This window comes from Megalops cyprinoides, chromosome 18, assembly GCF_013368585.1.
Source record: "Megalops cyprinoides isolate fMegCyp1 chromosome 18, fMegCyp1.pri, whole genome shotgun sequence".
Classification (NCBI taxonomy): domain Eukaryota; kingdom Metazoa; phylum Chordata; class Actinopteri; order Elopiformes; family Megalopidae; genus Megalops; species Megalops cyprinoides.
Window position 1 is genome coordinate 32518 of NC_050600.1, and position 15956 is coordinate 48473.

The window sequence follows — 15956 nt, forward strand, 5'->3', positions numbered from 1 at the left end:
ACTGAGTGTTTTTGATTTGGGTAAACCGTTACGGTTGCTGTTTTAGGGTTTTGAGGCGTGAGGCAGAAATGTCTGTGATAAGATTTTTTTTTCAAGGTTTTATCTCGTTTTCTACGCTCTGACAATATTGGCTCGGCTCAGCCCGATCGTTTTACTCCAAATCACGTGGAGCTGTACCTGTCACATGCGCTCGTGTTGCGGGTCACTTCCGCACCGAGCGCACGTAGCTGCGCTGTCATGTGACGCTGTGTGGCGTGAACCATCCCGCATCCTGACAGCGGCGGGGCGGCCCTGCGAGCTGGCTACTCATCGCCTTCCCACACCCGAGCTTTTGAAATGGCGGACGGTGAGCGATCGCCGCTACTGTCGGATCTCGGTGACGGAGGTAACGGTGGAGTGTTACCGGGAGGCGCTCCATATGGCTTGCCTACCAAACCGCAGAGTGAGTACGGTTTGCTGTCGTTTGAACGGTGGTTAGCACCTCTATCATAACAATGGCAGCTAACTGCGCGCTAGCTGGTCTAGTTTGCAATCGTCAGCGTACACCTGCAACCTCCATATATTTGTATTGCGCAGGTAACATTACCGAGCAAGTAAACTTAAATGTAAACGAGCAGTAAACATAACGCGTAGTCGTGAAGCTGCAAGAGTCCATAGCTGAATGCGCAATCCGCAGTGGCAGCGAGTTAGCGTTAGCTGTGGTGGTTAAACTCCGGCGGCAGCAAAGCGCTTCGCATCGCCAGCGTTAGCGGCTCTGCTGTTCCGCTGCTTAGCTCGCAAGCTGAAGCTGATAGCCGGTTAACCTGCTGCTCTGCTGACATTATTCTCGTGTTTTAGCTACCAGGCTACATTTCGTGTATTAACTAGCCAGCATGTTGTGAGATGAATTTGTCATTGTGGCTTCTATGTCGCTGTCATAAGATTTTACTATTTGTGTATTTCACCAATAATGATGACCATGAAAACAGTTTTCCCAAGATTGCTGCTGATTTGATTGATACCTTATAGTAGCCACTCCCAAAGCCCTTCAGTCCCGTACGATGCGAAACATCCAATTACAGCCGGCTGCGGTGAGCACACGTCCTCCTCACTCTTTCTGGGAGATGTATTTTGTATACCATTACTGGTTCCGATGCATTTATTTATGTCAGGATTTACCATAATTTTAAGGACACTCACATCACCTTTTCTGGTGGACGTTTGTTAGGTTTTAATCTCTAAAACATCACTGTAGCTTCTGTTTTTGTAAAGTGTCTGGTTCCTGTTTGTGGGCTGTTTCTTTCTCCGTCATGTTAGTTTCTTTGTGGAAATGAAGTCCTCAGCGCTCTCTCTCTCATACACACCACACCAGTCTCTCTGGTGCGCACACACAAACACTCACTGGCTCCCTCTCTTAGTCTCTCTCTCTCACTCTCACACACACACACACACACACACACACACACACACAAAATATTGATTAAGCCCCAGCATTCCTAAGTAGACTTCTTGTAAAGCTTCTTTCAGATGGAGCCCAAATCTGATTTTCTCATTATTCTCAAACAACACGTTCATTGTATTTATAGTTTGCATGTATCTGAATGAAATCAACGCGCTTTATGTCACCATCTTGTAATTTGGTAAATATTGCTGTCCAGTTGATCTCCAGCCAGATTGTTATTATTTTAGAGATATGATCCTTAGTAAGAAACAGTCTGCCTCCACAGTTTGCTGCTTGTTCTGAACTCCCTGCCTGAGAGAGTCAGGTCAGAGGGTGTCAGTGTCCAGTGTCCACCTCCCTTATTGGCATTAATCAATGTAACCAAAATAGTGGCAACTTGCAGAAAACTATAATGTGCCATGCCAGTTCATATTCTGTAACATTGTGTTATTAGCAATATAATCAATACAGAAAATCAGGATTCAGCCCAGAGGTTTTCTGGGGTTTTTTGCATGTATTTCAGTCCTCCTGCTCTAAAAGGTTGATTTAGCCTAAAGTCACTTTACCCCAACCCCTAACCCTTACCCTAAAGTCACTCGTTAAAGATTTGTTCCGTTGTGGTTACTTTTCATTTTATATTTTACAATTCAATCACTGCAGTTTGTCACTTAATTACAGCAAATGACGCTGGCAGGCATGGAGACTGACTGCCGAATGCGGGTCCTTTCACACTGCTGTGTGTTTCATGCACTCACGCTCTGCAACACCGCACGCAGGGCGAGTAAAATGCCCACCAGGAATGTAGAGGAGCTTTTTGTTTGAATGAATGATGATATATTGACATGATCGCACAGTGAAATGAGGTTTACAGCCCTTGTCAACACCAGGAATACAATGTACCTGGAGGGCTTCCACATCTAAACTGCAGATGTGTTTGGGATCAGAAATCCTGACAGCATAATGAAGTTTGTTAGCTGCTGGGCTGAAATGCGTTTTTTTCTTAAATTGATCAGGGTTGTAAATATGCCACATTTCTCTGCACCTTTGGTGTTTTTATAGCATATTTTCCTGCTTGGACAATTTGGACTAAACTTTTTTTGACAGTGGGTACAAGTTGGGCAATTTTGGGGGAATTTTTCCCATATATTACTTGCAAGTGCCATTGTATGGGCATTATAATTCAAATTATTATAATTATTATAATTTAATTAATTATCATAACTACTATAATTCAGTTGCTGAGAGTTTGAATTTGATGAATGCTTGAAGGATGTTGTGGTAATCCCTGATCATGCAGCCTAACTCATTGTGCGGCACAAAGGCACTCACACCTTTAAGATCAATTGTGAACTCCTATAAAGGCTTTGGAATTCATACAGCAGAGTTCAGATGCAGTGTGTGAGCTGTCATAACACATTAATCAGGAGTTATTTTTACATGTTATCCATTAATACAGCTGGATATTCACTGAGGCAATTCTGGGTTAAGTACCTTGCCCAAGAGTACAGCAGCAGTGCCTCCAGCAATCGAACCAGCAACCAATCAGTTACGAGTCCTGCTCCTTACCACTATGCTATACTGTCATGTTGCAAAGATATCCATGTCTGCAAAATGAGCTTCCACCCTCAGTTACTCCCTGAGCGAGTGTACAGGCTGGTACCTCTCCCATTAGGGAGCCATCCCGGGCTCCCTTTCCTCCACTTCCATACACACCACTTTGCTATGAATTTTAGGAGAGTTTCATTCGATTGCAGGGGCACTGAAAACACAGCGTGTTTAATTTTACTGTGTGAGTGAATATTTCTCACACTTGGTGGTAGCGTTGGGCCAAAGGATTCTGGTCTGTTTCATCTAGAGCGACCTCCAGCACAGAAGAATAAAAGTGTATCCATTCAAGACAGACATTTATACAGAACGAATTACAAAAGATTACAGCTGGATGTGAATTGCCATGGTATGTATTTGATTATCGAGTGGCAGTTGTCAGAAAAGTATTTCATACCAGTCTCTAGCCTTTGTAGCAGTAAAACCAGATGTATACGACTGCCTTTGCTACAGTTTACCTAGCCTGCTGAGGTCAATTATAAACAATGTCACATTTCACTTATTCTGTTGCTAGCCTAAAACTAGAAGATTAATGGGAGTTGGACTTTTGCATTAAAGTAATGTTTTGCACATTTGCCTGTAACTTTGCATCTGATGTTACTTCCTGCATATTAATTTCATTTTACCTCCATATTCTTGCTTAGTTTCCATTCTATGGTTGCAATTAATGTGAAAGATCAGTGCAGGAGAGAAGATGATTTTTCATTGTTTTAAAACCCATTGTCTGATAAGTAATGATTTTCCCCATTATGAGCTAAGATTTTAGTGTGAATTCCAGATGTAATCACCTGTACCATTTCCATGGTTTTATGTATAATTAGGTTTTTTTGAGTCCCTCTTGTTTAATCTCAAACCCAGGCACTGAGGTGATGTCAGCAGAGTGTCTTTCACATGCTTCTCTATACAACTTCCTTCCCCTTCCTCCTCCCGTACGGTGTTGCAGGAAGTACAGGCTCGCTCCCTCACACTAGGACACTCTCCTTGTATTTTATGCTGAAGCTAACTTTTATTGCACTTGAGTGCAATTACTGATTTGAAAACCCAGATATAAAATATCATAAACACAGTTTAGTAAACATATTTAGTAGTTTCCTTGAAGAAGCCAGGAAGACCTTCTGATACTTCCTGTTCTTTTCCAATAATAATTCTAATCTATATTTATGAATAATGATAGATTCCTAAATCTTCCACAAGGTCCAGGTTGAACTAACTGGCCTGTAGCTCGCTGGATCGGTGCGATTCCCTCTCTTTGCTGCTGTTACACAGCCATCTTTCCAGTTGGCAGGAATTTTTTTACACTTCCAGGTGATTGTATAAATAATTTTGTTAATGGTTTATAATCCCTCCTACATCTGAAGTATTCTTAATTTTTCTGCTACAGTATTGGAAACAAGTCCAAAGGATTACTTTTGCATCTTTCACAATTTGCTTCTCACATATTATAAATTAAATAATATCTTATTTTGTGACTTTGGCACTTATTTTACAACATGCTAACTCAGTACTCTCTCAGCTTAATGTATTTTGCATAGTCTCTTTTATTATTCTCTTCTGTTATTATTTGTTTATGTGCTTTGGAGATATCTTGTTCATTTATTTTTCTTATGTTCGGAATGACAATAATTTCAGGATCTGAACCTGCCTCTGGGCCTGATTTCCTCCTGTGGTGGAATGAAGCCTTGATGTGAGCACAGGGTTGAAGGCTTAAAGTTACCCCCCCCCCCCCCCCCCCCCCCCCCCTCTCTGTCAGGCTTCCCTCCCTTCCCCACCCCCTCCCAGCCCTCTGTGATGCCAGGAGAGGACCCCCCTCCATACTCCCCCCTCACGTCCCCTGAGAGCGGCAGCGCCCCGGTCATCAGCTGCAGGGTGTGTCAGAGTCTCATCAGCGTGGAGGGAAAGATCCACCAGCACGTGGTCAAGTGTGGGGTGTGCAACGAGGCCACAGTGAGTGGGACACAGTTACTCGTACACACACACTCACACACACTCACTCACATACACACACTCACTCACACTCACTCACATACACTCACATACACTCACTCACTCACTCACTCACTCACTCACTCACTCACTCACTCACTCACTCACTCACTCACTCACTCACACACTCACACACACACACACACACACACTCTCTCTCACACACACACACACACATACAGGCACACACATGCACTGCAGGTGTACACTACACACACTACACAAATGCACACACATACTTCAGGAGCGCATACATGCTACACAGTTACACATGCACATGCTACAGGTTTACAAAACAATATGCCAAACACACACACACACACGCACACACACACTGCAGTTGTGGATACCACTCAGAGCTACACAGGGATATACCCAAGTACTGCGGCGACTCTCACCTAAACTACTAAGCATTTGTTTTCGTAACTTCCATACTTCTCCTTGGTATTATCAGCCAATTGGTAGCAGCCAGAAAAATGCAGCAAGTCTACTCACATAAAGTAACATTTAAATTATTTGACTTACCACAGTTAGCTTTTATTTTAAACACTGAATGTGTGTTTATCCCTGTGTAGCTGCACATAGACATTGTCCGTGGGTAATTGGTAACAGTGTTACTGCTTCATGGGTTTCTTCTTTTGTCGGTCTGGATATTGATTTCTTGCTATAACTATGCTGCTTCTGCCAGAAATGTTTCAGCTTTGCGTTTATTGGAAGTTACTACGCACCCTTTCAATCCGCAGACAGCCCAGGGGAGACAAGGCAAAAGCCGTGCAGGCTGTGCCCTGACACACCTTACACATCCAAAAATGTACATACGTCACAGATACACACAGCTGGCATACAGAATGAACAGTTAAGTACACTACTGTAACACAACACGTGGGTACAGCAGTATTAACACATGCATGTACAGCTTCTACAACATACAGTACTCTGCACTCAGCCACACATGCAGTGGTTACAGACTCCACACACACGCTGCCTTTACACACACCACATGCAGATAGGAGCAGTTCCACACAGCAGGTGTATACTGCCCACTTACACATATGCAGGTGCACACACTGCATATCCCTGCTGTACAGTTCCACACACATGTGCAGCTTTAGCAGGGCAGTGTTACTCACTGATTCCACTTGCAGTTAATATCAAGCATGTACTGGTACTGTAAACAGCAAAGTTAAAGGTTTCAACTATACTTGTCTTTAAAAGGTTGTTAAAACTTAATTAAAATAATTTTGAAATAACTAATTTTTAATTTCTTGCACTAATTGTCATTGTGATGAGTCATTAAATAGGCATAATTATATAGGCATAATTAAGATGAAATGTAATAATTCCATTTGGCGTGTTTGGTTTTGCTCCTGGCCTAGCCTCTGCCCTGCGAGCCGTGGGCCTGCTGAGGTCTTCACCTGCACATTATGATCATTAAAACAGAGGTGCTGCTCCCTCTATTTCTCTTTTCCATTCTCTCTGTGTCTCTATCCGGATCCCCTTCTTTCCTTCTCTTTTCCTCTCTTTCTGTCCTCCTGCTTCCTCTCTCTCTGCAGCCCATAAAGAATGCTCCACCAGGAAAGAAATATGTGCGCTGTCCGTGCAACTGTCTGCTGATCTGCAAAGTCACCTCGCAGAGGATCGCCTGTCCCCGGCCCTACTGGTGAGAGAGGGAGAGTGGGATGGAGAGAAGGACAAATTCTCTGCTATCTGGGTCTCTCTCTATCCATTTTTCTGAGATTTGAGATTCATGCCTAATCACATGATTAACTTGTCAGTAAATGCACTTATGCATTACATCCCATAATATTCATTTAGCAGATGCGCTTATCCAGAGGGACTTCCAGCACATTGAGGTTAAACAACCAACAGTGTCAGACCAGCCTAACATCATTCCCAGACCACTGATTGTGAGCATAACGTCATTCAAGCCCAACCACAGGTTAACCTGTGCAACCTAAAACTAGCCTAGAAAACCAGCGGAAGGCATGTACATACACTAGCATATATCACACAGTAGGTAGATCACCGAATCCACAACAGATTGCGACACTATAAGTAAAAGAAGCAGTCAGTAATACAATTAGCAGGTGTTAAAGGGTGGGGATTGAGATGGTACCAAGATGCAGCCTGAAGAGGTGGGTCTTCAGTCTGCGTCAGAAGATGGCCAGTGATTCCCTTGTCCTGACCCCTGTGGGGAGTTCATTCCACCACTGAGGGACCAGTACAGACAGGGGTGGTGTGTGAGGGGAGAGACCCCTTTGGGACGGGGCAGTCAGCGGCCCCAAGGCTGCAGAGTAGAGTGATCTAGCAGGTTACATGTGGGTTAGCATCATGTGCAGCTGCTCAATATGTATAACAGGTCACATATAACAAGCCAGTGGAACATGTCATGGTCAGACAATGTAAACATCTGAACAATATGATAGAAATACTAAAATAGATGGCAAAGTTCTCTTGACACGTTATTACATATTACATACAAATTTCAGTAACTTGGTAGACTCTGGATGTGAACAGCTTAGTGTTAGCCATGTATACACCTGGACTTTTATGTTGGCAGTTTGGGCTAAATACCTTTCCTAAGGGCACCTCACTGGCAGGCGGATGGCTGCGAGCCCTGCACTGCCTAGCACAGAGACCGTGATGCCAATGGTTTAAGGTTTGGACCCACAGGTATTTAAGTTTAAAACTGTGTTCCGTCATCCTGGACCAGTCTGATATTAAGTGGTTCCATGATGCAGTCATGGTTTGGTTCATGATTTAGGTCAGTGTATCTGATCCCAGATTATTGTGATACTGAGTGGTTTTGTGTTGCAACAATATCAGTATTCATAATTAATGCAGGATCACTGGTGCTTGTTGTGTGTTGCAGTAAGAGGATAATAAATCTGGGTCCAGTCCACCCGGGTCCAGCAAGCCCAGACCCCCAGCCAGCCGGAGCCAGAGTCACCTGTGGACACTGCAGCAACACCTTCCTGGTAGGAGGCTTCATCGTCATCATCATCACTGTTAAATGCAAATTTCCATCCAGATGCCTTGAGAGTTTGTCCCCATGTAGAGGACATTTTTCACACACACACACACATACACACACACACACACACACACACACACACACACGTAGATAGCAATTAGCTATTTCATTATTTTGTTAGAGTGACTAACAAACTACAGCTTTAATTGCCTGCTATCACAGCTGTGATGTGTGTGCGGGGGGGGGGGGGGGCTGTGCACAGTGGGGGGGATTTTTAGCTGATTGGGATCCTGAAGTGTGGGGTGGCTGCTTACACAGTCAGAAATGATCTTTACATTCAGAAGAGCAGACAGCCTGAGGGAGGAGGCGGGGCTCAGAGAACCTGTGTAAGCCATGTGACGGCCAGCCAGCTGTGTGCTGCTGCTTCCTGCAAATACAGCAGTACAATGTACAGCAGTTTTTAGTTGTTGATTACGTCCCTCGTCCTGCATCTTCTGGAGCCCATGCAGAATGGTTAAGAGCATAGTGCCACCTAATGGCCATTTTTGTGTTGTAGTAATGTAGGTTTGAAGGCACGAAGATGCTTTATGGAGTTTCTAACACTGATATAAATTTGGGGGCTAGACCAAGTTAAAGCCAGATCCCGTCCCGTCCCCCAAACGTTACCTTAGGGGCTCCTTGATCCCAGAATAGACTGCACTACCCCTTGGGTCAGACACTCTAGTGGAGAATATTAATTATAATCATAATAATATAATCAGTTCAGCTTTAAGTGAATTTGCAGAGATTTTTACATTTTTACACAGAGAAATATTTTGAAGCAGTATAAAGTGTTGGGTATAATCTTAAAATGTACAAATGACAGATTTCAAATGTTCCTGACATTTGATCTGTCAGTCCTCACACTGTGAGACTGCAGCTGTTAGTAAATCCAGGGAAACTCCATTGAGACAGCATGTGTACATACACAGACATGGATGTTACTGTGACACATTACTGTGACATCATGCTAATGATGTTTCCAATGTTTCAGTGGACAGAGTTTACAGACAGAACACTCGCCAGATGTCCTCACTGCAGGAAAGTGTGAGTTCCGCTCCGCTAACACGCTAATGCACCTGAGCAGTGCTGTAGCAGGCTGCCCTGACCCCATGCAGGGATCCAACATCCTGTTCACGGGCGCTTTTTGATGCGCCTGTATTTCTATTATGTAGCAGCAGAGATTTACAATGTGCTGTGAGGAAAATATAGAAAACTTATATAACAAAATTGTAATCTGTCTTCTCTGTGATGCAGCTCTTCAATTGGTCGAAGGTACCCCAGGAGGCGGAGTTTGTGGTGCTTCCTGCTCTGTTTGCTTTTCAGCATTGCCACGGCTGGACTGGTGGTAAGCACACACTTTACACTACGCACTTTACACTACACACTGCCCTGCATACTGCACACTGCACACTACACACTCCCCTGCACAGTACACACTACACACTGCACACTGCCCTGCACATTACACACTGTACACTGCACTCTACACACAACACGGCACCCTGCCCTGTACACTACACACTGCCCCATACACTACACACTACACACTACACACTACACACTACACACTACACACTACACACTGCACACTGCACACTGCACACTGCACACTGCACACTGCACACTGCACACTACACACTGCACACTGCACACCGCACACCGCACACTGCACACCGCACACCGCCCTGTACACTACACACTGTACACTGCACACTGTACACTGCACACTGTACACTGCACACCGCACACCGCACACCGCCCTGTACACTACACACTGTACACTGCACACTGTACACTGCACACTGCACACTGCACACTGCACACTGCACACTGCACACTGCACACTGCACACCGCACACCGCACACCGCACGCCACACATTGCCCTGTACACTACACACTGTACACTGCACACTGTACACTGCACACCGCACACCGCACACCGCCCTGTACACTACACACTGTACACTGCACACTGTACACTGCACACTGTACACTGCACACTGCACACTGCACACTGTACACTGCACACTGCACACTGCACACTGCACACTGTACACTGTACACTGTACACTGCACACTGCACACTAGATATTACACAATGCATAGTATACTGCCCTGCATACTCCACAGATGACATATGTGGCATTTAGGTAAATTTCACACACATTTCAGATGGAAGCTTTTTTGTGTGTACAACCTCATTATTCATTGGGAAACTGGAGACCCTTACAGTATCGATGGCTTGACACGTTACAGTTTCAGATCAAGTTATGTAAGTGGATTGCAGATAAAAACTGTGAGTGATGTAAATACTCTGGATAAGTGTGTGCTGAGCAAATTTAATACAGTGTAATGCCAGATACAATCTATTGGAAAAAATTATAATCTAAGATTGTCTGAAGAATTATGCTTTTATGTTCTTTCTTCACTGAGTACTGTTCACTATAGTTTTCAGAACAATACACACTACTTCTCCACCACGCACTGCACCACATACTCCACACTAAACTACACTGCACGCTGTACGCACTGCACCACATACTCCACACTAAACTATCCTGCACGCTGTACGCACTGCACCACATACTCCACACTAAACTACACTGCACGCTGTATGCACTGCACCACATACTCCACACTAAACTACGCACTGCACCACATACTCCACACTAAACTACACTGCACGCTGTACGCACTGCACCACATACTCCACACTAAACTGTACTCTGCGCACTACACCACATACTCCACTATACTCTACACCACATTAAACTATATTCTGTGCACTGCATCACATCCTACGCCATATCCTATATAATAATAACATACCACTCAGTAAACAACAAACTTAGTACATGCTGCATACTACAAGGTGTACATTGTACAAAGCCACAAGTTGCAGTGTAGTTCCTGAAAACCCTGCTGATTTAGACTGATGATATTATGTTGATGGTATCTAAAATGATGGCCTTTCACACAATAAGATGCTTTATACAACTTCACCAGACTGAATCCTAGAATCCTGTATACATTTGACATTTAGACTGGATTTGATAAAATACGCTCTCCTCGCTCCCTCTCTCTGCAGGCCGGCACTTGGACCCAGGCGCGTCAGTACCGCGGGATTTACGCATCCTGGGCCTGCCTGCTTCTGCTGGTGCTGCTCACTCTGGGCCGAGCTGTGTACTGGAGCTGCATGCGGGTTAGCCTTCCTCTACAGAGCTTCACATAGAGCGAGCGGGAAGGAGGGATGGAGGAAGAGAGGGAGAGAGGGAGGGAGATGGAGAGAGGAAGAGGGAGGGCGAGAGATAAGGAAACCAGAGAAAGCTATCCATTTACATTTATTTCTGATGGAATCAAAGTGTCTGTCCTTTCTTCCAAATGGAGTGAGTGAATTTGGTGACTTCCTAGGATACTGGCTGTTAGACACAGGGCCTCTCTAGGGTGTCAGGTCATTTCACAACATTAAACCATCCTCCTCTGTTCACTCTGCTGTTTTCAGAGAAATGGCCTTTAAAATGTCTTATCTTCAACTTTGACTACAGTAAAATATTCATCCCTTGATTATAATTCACCATTTCATCGGATTTTAATTAACTCAGTTGGAAACTTCAATATTTGATTAATAAGGTAACTGTGAAATTTCCCAGAATCTTTCTTCTCTCTCCCATTTTCCACCTGTCTTTCCCTCCTACTCTCTACCTATCTCCCCTCTTTTCCTAGTTTTTATCCTCTCCCCTTTCCTCATTGGCTTGGCAGCAGGTGTTCGGTGTTGCAGACGCATAATAGGACAGAACAGATTAACCCTCTCTGCTCCATCTGAGAGAGTGAGACAGGACAGGGTAAAGTCTGCTCTGGCTGATGTTCTGCATGTACACTACATGTACATGATAGTAGTCAACGACATTCATAGTCACAGCAACGCTGCCCCTTCCCTGAATGTTATGGTGATTATAATTATTGTTGAATATTATACTGCGTATGAGTATCATTATTAAAACATATCTAAAACTTTGCCCTTCGGCCCCACCCACCCCAGTCCTTGTGCTTAAGATGAGCAGCTCCAGCAGAGAAAGGGTTAAAACACTTGACAGCATGCACACAGTAAAATGATAGTGTACACGGGTATGGTGTGTGCATGTGTGGTTGTACACACACATACACACGCACGCGCACACACACAACCGCATGGTCCTGGTTGCTGCAGTACTAACCATTTGCTTTTTTGTACATCTAAATATGATTTTATATTGCTGTATTGATTGTAAATAGGTGTTTTATTTTGATATTTTTAATCTTTATTTGAAAGAACATGTTGCACTACATCTATGGATAAATGATTTCATGATTTTTTTTCTGTTTTTATGTTAATTATTATTTGTAATTTTTGTACATTCTTTGATTTTACTTTTATAATGAACATTATTGGTCACTAACCAGTATGAAAATAACTGCACTACAAGTGTGTGTGTGTGTGTGTGTGTGTGTGTGTGTGTGTGTGTGTGTGTTGGAGGGCAGGTAAGATGAGGAGGTTGACTGGCAGTGTAGTTGTAGAAAGGGGTCATTACTCACCTGTGTACACTCAAACTCTTCTGTGCTTTCCTTGAAAGCCATGAGGTGGTGAGTCTTCAGCACTCTTGAAGTCATTTGTGAAGATTAAAAAGTAATGATAATGCCATTAATGAAGATTAAAATGTTGATGTCATTAATGATGATTTGTCAGTAATGTTCACATCATTAGTCAGGATTCCAGAGTGATGTCATGTGCTGATTCTGCTGTGGAATGCTAGGATTGGCTGCCACATTGACAGTAATGATGTCACAGTGTGAGTGAGCAGCATCGCCGGGTCACCATGACCAGGTGGAATATGTGCTGCATCTGGAGTCATGTAGCTGTTCTATCGATACCATGGTAGAGATTTCAACATGAAACCAATCTACTGATTCTGTGTCTGTGGATTCTACAATGATATCATGAGCGATGATCATCACTGATAACAATAAAATACTGCTTTTTTTATACGTGCTGGTGCTGTCTCTACTTTGTCAAATGAGTTTTATTGCGTCTCCTAAAGTATCTTTCACAATAAGAATTGCTTCAAAGTGCAACACAGATGTGATTTAAATAAACTGGACACAAATATAACTCTATTACGAGACATGACTCCAGGAACGGGTGTGATCATCAGAGACGACTGCGACAGACCAAGACGCACAATGAAGCAAGTGCAGGTCTGGAAGCCCGAGAATGTCCCCTCCCCACTCCACTCAGCCAATCGTGCTTGGGCACGGTACAAGGCAACCGGGCCTAGTGTGAGTGTGCCCTAAATGATGTTCCCTTGGCAACCAAACAGAATTGAAGATGAGACCCTGAGGTAATGTGGATGCAGTGAATGCCCAGTGAGGCTCCTGCATGTACTTCTGATGCAAGAGGCAGTAAATAAAAGTCTTCCTGTAAAAATCTAGTATGGAGCAACAGCTTTCTAAATACTGTTAAAGAAGGGTAGCCGTTAGATACAACAGAGCAGACAGTGTAAGTGGCACAGAGTAATGACAGTTTTTTTTAAATTTGGTTAGTAGCTATGTAGCTACAAGCCTTAATAGCATTATTCATTACATTACATTACATTAAATTACATTACTTCATTTAGCAGATGCTCTTACCCAGAGTGACTTACAAATAAGTGCATCACTATGCTAAGAGTAGTTATCGAGAAGTCTTACAAGAGGTCAGTAAGATACAAAGTTAAGTGCTAGGCTAGTGTAGAGATTTTTTTTAATGAAAATAGCAATCAATAGGATAGATAGGAAGAAAGGTAGGCTACACATACAGCTTGAACAGATGAGTTTTAAGTTTTTTCTTGAAGGCGTCCAGGGAGTCTGTTTTCCGAATCTCAGTAGGAAGCTCATTCCACCAGTGTGGAGCCAGTACTGGGAAGAGGCGGGTTCGGGAGATGTTGCTCTTGTATTTCGGGACACAAAGGCGACCCTAGGAAGCAGAGCGCAGCACTCTTAAAGGCTTGTAGGATTTTATCATGTCCTTTATGTATTGGGGGGCTGATCTGTTAAGTTCCTAAAAGGTTAGTAGCAAGGCCTTGGACTGGATCCTTGCTGCAACTGGTAGCCAGTGGAGGGACTCAAGGAGAGATGTCACATGGACCTGCTTGGGGCTGCTGCATTCTGGATGAGCTACAGCGATCAGATGACATACGCTGGGAGGCCGGCAAGCAGCGAGTTGCAGTAGTCCAGACATGACAGGATGAGGGTCTGGATCACCACTTGAGCTGAGTATTTGGAGAGGTAAGGTCTGATCTTCCTTATGTTGAATAACAGGAATCTGCAGATCCTGGTTGTGGCTACGATATGCTCTTTGAAGGATAAGTTGCTGTCCAAAGTTCCCCCTAGGTTTTTGGCAGCTGTGCTTGCCATTACCTTCGTGTTGTCCGTGCAAATTGAGAGGTTGCTCGGAGGGGGTCATGAATGCTGAGATGTAGACTATCTCAGTCTTATCAATTATTCAGTCCACCATCAAAAATGTCCACAGTATCCCCTATAGCACAAGTGGAAGTGTAAAAGCAGCAGGTGAAGCTGGACAGCCTGTTCTGGCTACATACAGATTTGGGCTTTACTGGGCATGTATACAGCTTCAATACAGGTTCAATTACCATTGGCACCATGAACTCCTCATTAAAGAACAGCTGCTAAACTAGCTCCTCTGTCAGTAGCCATCTACCAACCAAGGTCTGGGTTAAATTCCATCAGGGAGAAATTTACAGGCTTAGGTTCCACAAATTATTACCAATGATTATATATTTCTTTATTGAAGAAGGCCTGCATGCTACCCCGATACATATATGTACATGTATATCACAGGAGAACCAAGATCATACACAGAATAGCCAGCAACAAGACGAGCAATGCATGCCTGCGCAGTTAGGCACTGCACGTCACTGGTGAAGCGTCACTCGGATTCTCCTCTTCCTCTTGGTGAGCTGAGGATTATATCCGTTTTGAATGCCGCTCCAGCCTCGCGGAGTATTAACACGTAATGCTCGAGCTGGGAAACCCCTTGACTCGTGATGGTCGAGTTGCCTTCGGTCTTACCGTTCAGGCAGAAATGCTTTACACGGAGCAGGGGACAGAGGAGAATAAACGAGCCAAGCCACCGACAGGTGCCCGCGTTGCGCGTCAGCCCGCCTACCGGAGCGCTGCACTGGGAACGCTGTCGAACAGCTAATAAATACCAGTATCCCCCACGTTCAGCCATAATCGGTTACAAACACGCTAACTTAACAGCGAGGGTAACAGAGAGCTGTATGGGGCGGGTGCAGATTTAGTGTAAAATAATACATTACATTACATATGCAAAATAATGGCAAACAATGGTTTATACATGGATTGAATGGCGTTCGTGTGTGATATCAGAACTTGCTGCTACTTTTATATCACGACTAAGATTCATTGTTAGTAAATACGTTCCTCTTTTACGATGGTGGTTTTTAAAATATGCAAATAGCAGAAACCACGACAGCTGCATGATCTGGAACGGACGAGTTCTCACCCATTCGCATCCACTGCCATCTAGTGTCCCTAACAAGTGTCTTCTGTGTAATACATGTAATGTTCATTTTTAATTTTAAAAATATATAGAGAACCTGCTTATGAAAACTGATTGCCATATTGGCTCGGGGTTGCAGAGTACAGCGCAATTTCAGCGCCCCCTACCTGCAAATCGAGTCTGAACCAAAATGGCGGAATGGTCCTGATGCTGCAAGATACTAAAGGAGCTGTGCGCATCTAAAGCGAGTGTGCGGATGCAGAAACAGCATGGTCTCTGTGGCGCAATGGAATAGCGCGCTGGACTTCTAATCCAGAGGCTCCGGGTTCGAGTCCCGGCAGAGATGGGTTACTGTGAATGCCTTGTTGTTTGT

At 44.0% G+C, this 15956-nt stretch overlaps 1 protein-coding gene and 1 non-coding gene across 2 annotated transcripts; both read left to right on the top strand.

Annotated features, from left to right (window-relative positions):
• The first annotated feature begins 246 nt into the window (after nucleotides 1–246).
• On the top strand, nucleotides 247–13047 carry LOC118793273 (type I phosphatidylinositol 4,5-bisphosphate 4-phosphatase-A). Its single transcript, XM_036551372.1, has 7 exons — nucleotides 247–442; nucleotides 4776–4969; nucleotides 6562–6668; nucleotides 7881–7986; nucleotides 9016–9068; nucleotides 9279–9369; nucleotides 11114–13047. Exons 1-7 carry the CDS (start codon nucleotides 337–339, stop codon nucleotides 11255–11257), a joined length of 801 nt encoding a protein of 266 aa, XP_036407265.1. The 5' UTR covers nucleotides 247–336; the 3' UTR covers nucleotides 11258–13047.
• A 2808-nt stretch (nucleotides 13048–15855) lies between these two features.
• trnar-ucu lies at nucleotides 15856–15929 on the top strand. The gene has a single exon. It is a non-coding gene; the product is annotated as a tRNA-Arg (tRNA).
• Nucleotides 15930–15956: the final 27 nt, after the last annotated feature.

Coding starts and splice junctions, on each gene's coding strand:
- LOC118793273 (XM_036551372.1), top strand. CDS start 337: ATGGCGGACGGTGAGCGATCGCCGCTACTGTCGGATCTCGGTGACGGA. Junction 443..4,775: donor CTTGCCTACCAAACCGCAGA/GTGAGTACGGTT, acceptor CCTCTCTGTCAG/GCTTCCCTCCCTTCCCCACC. Junction 7,987..9,015: donor ACTGCAGCAACACCTTCCTG/GTAGGAGGCTTC, acceptor CCAATGTTTCAG/TGGACAGAGTTTACAGACAG.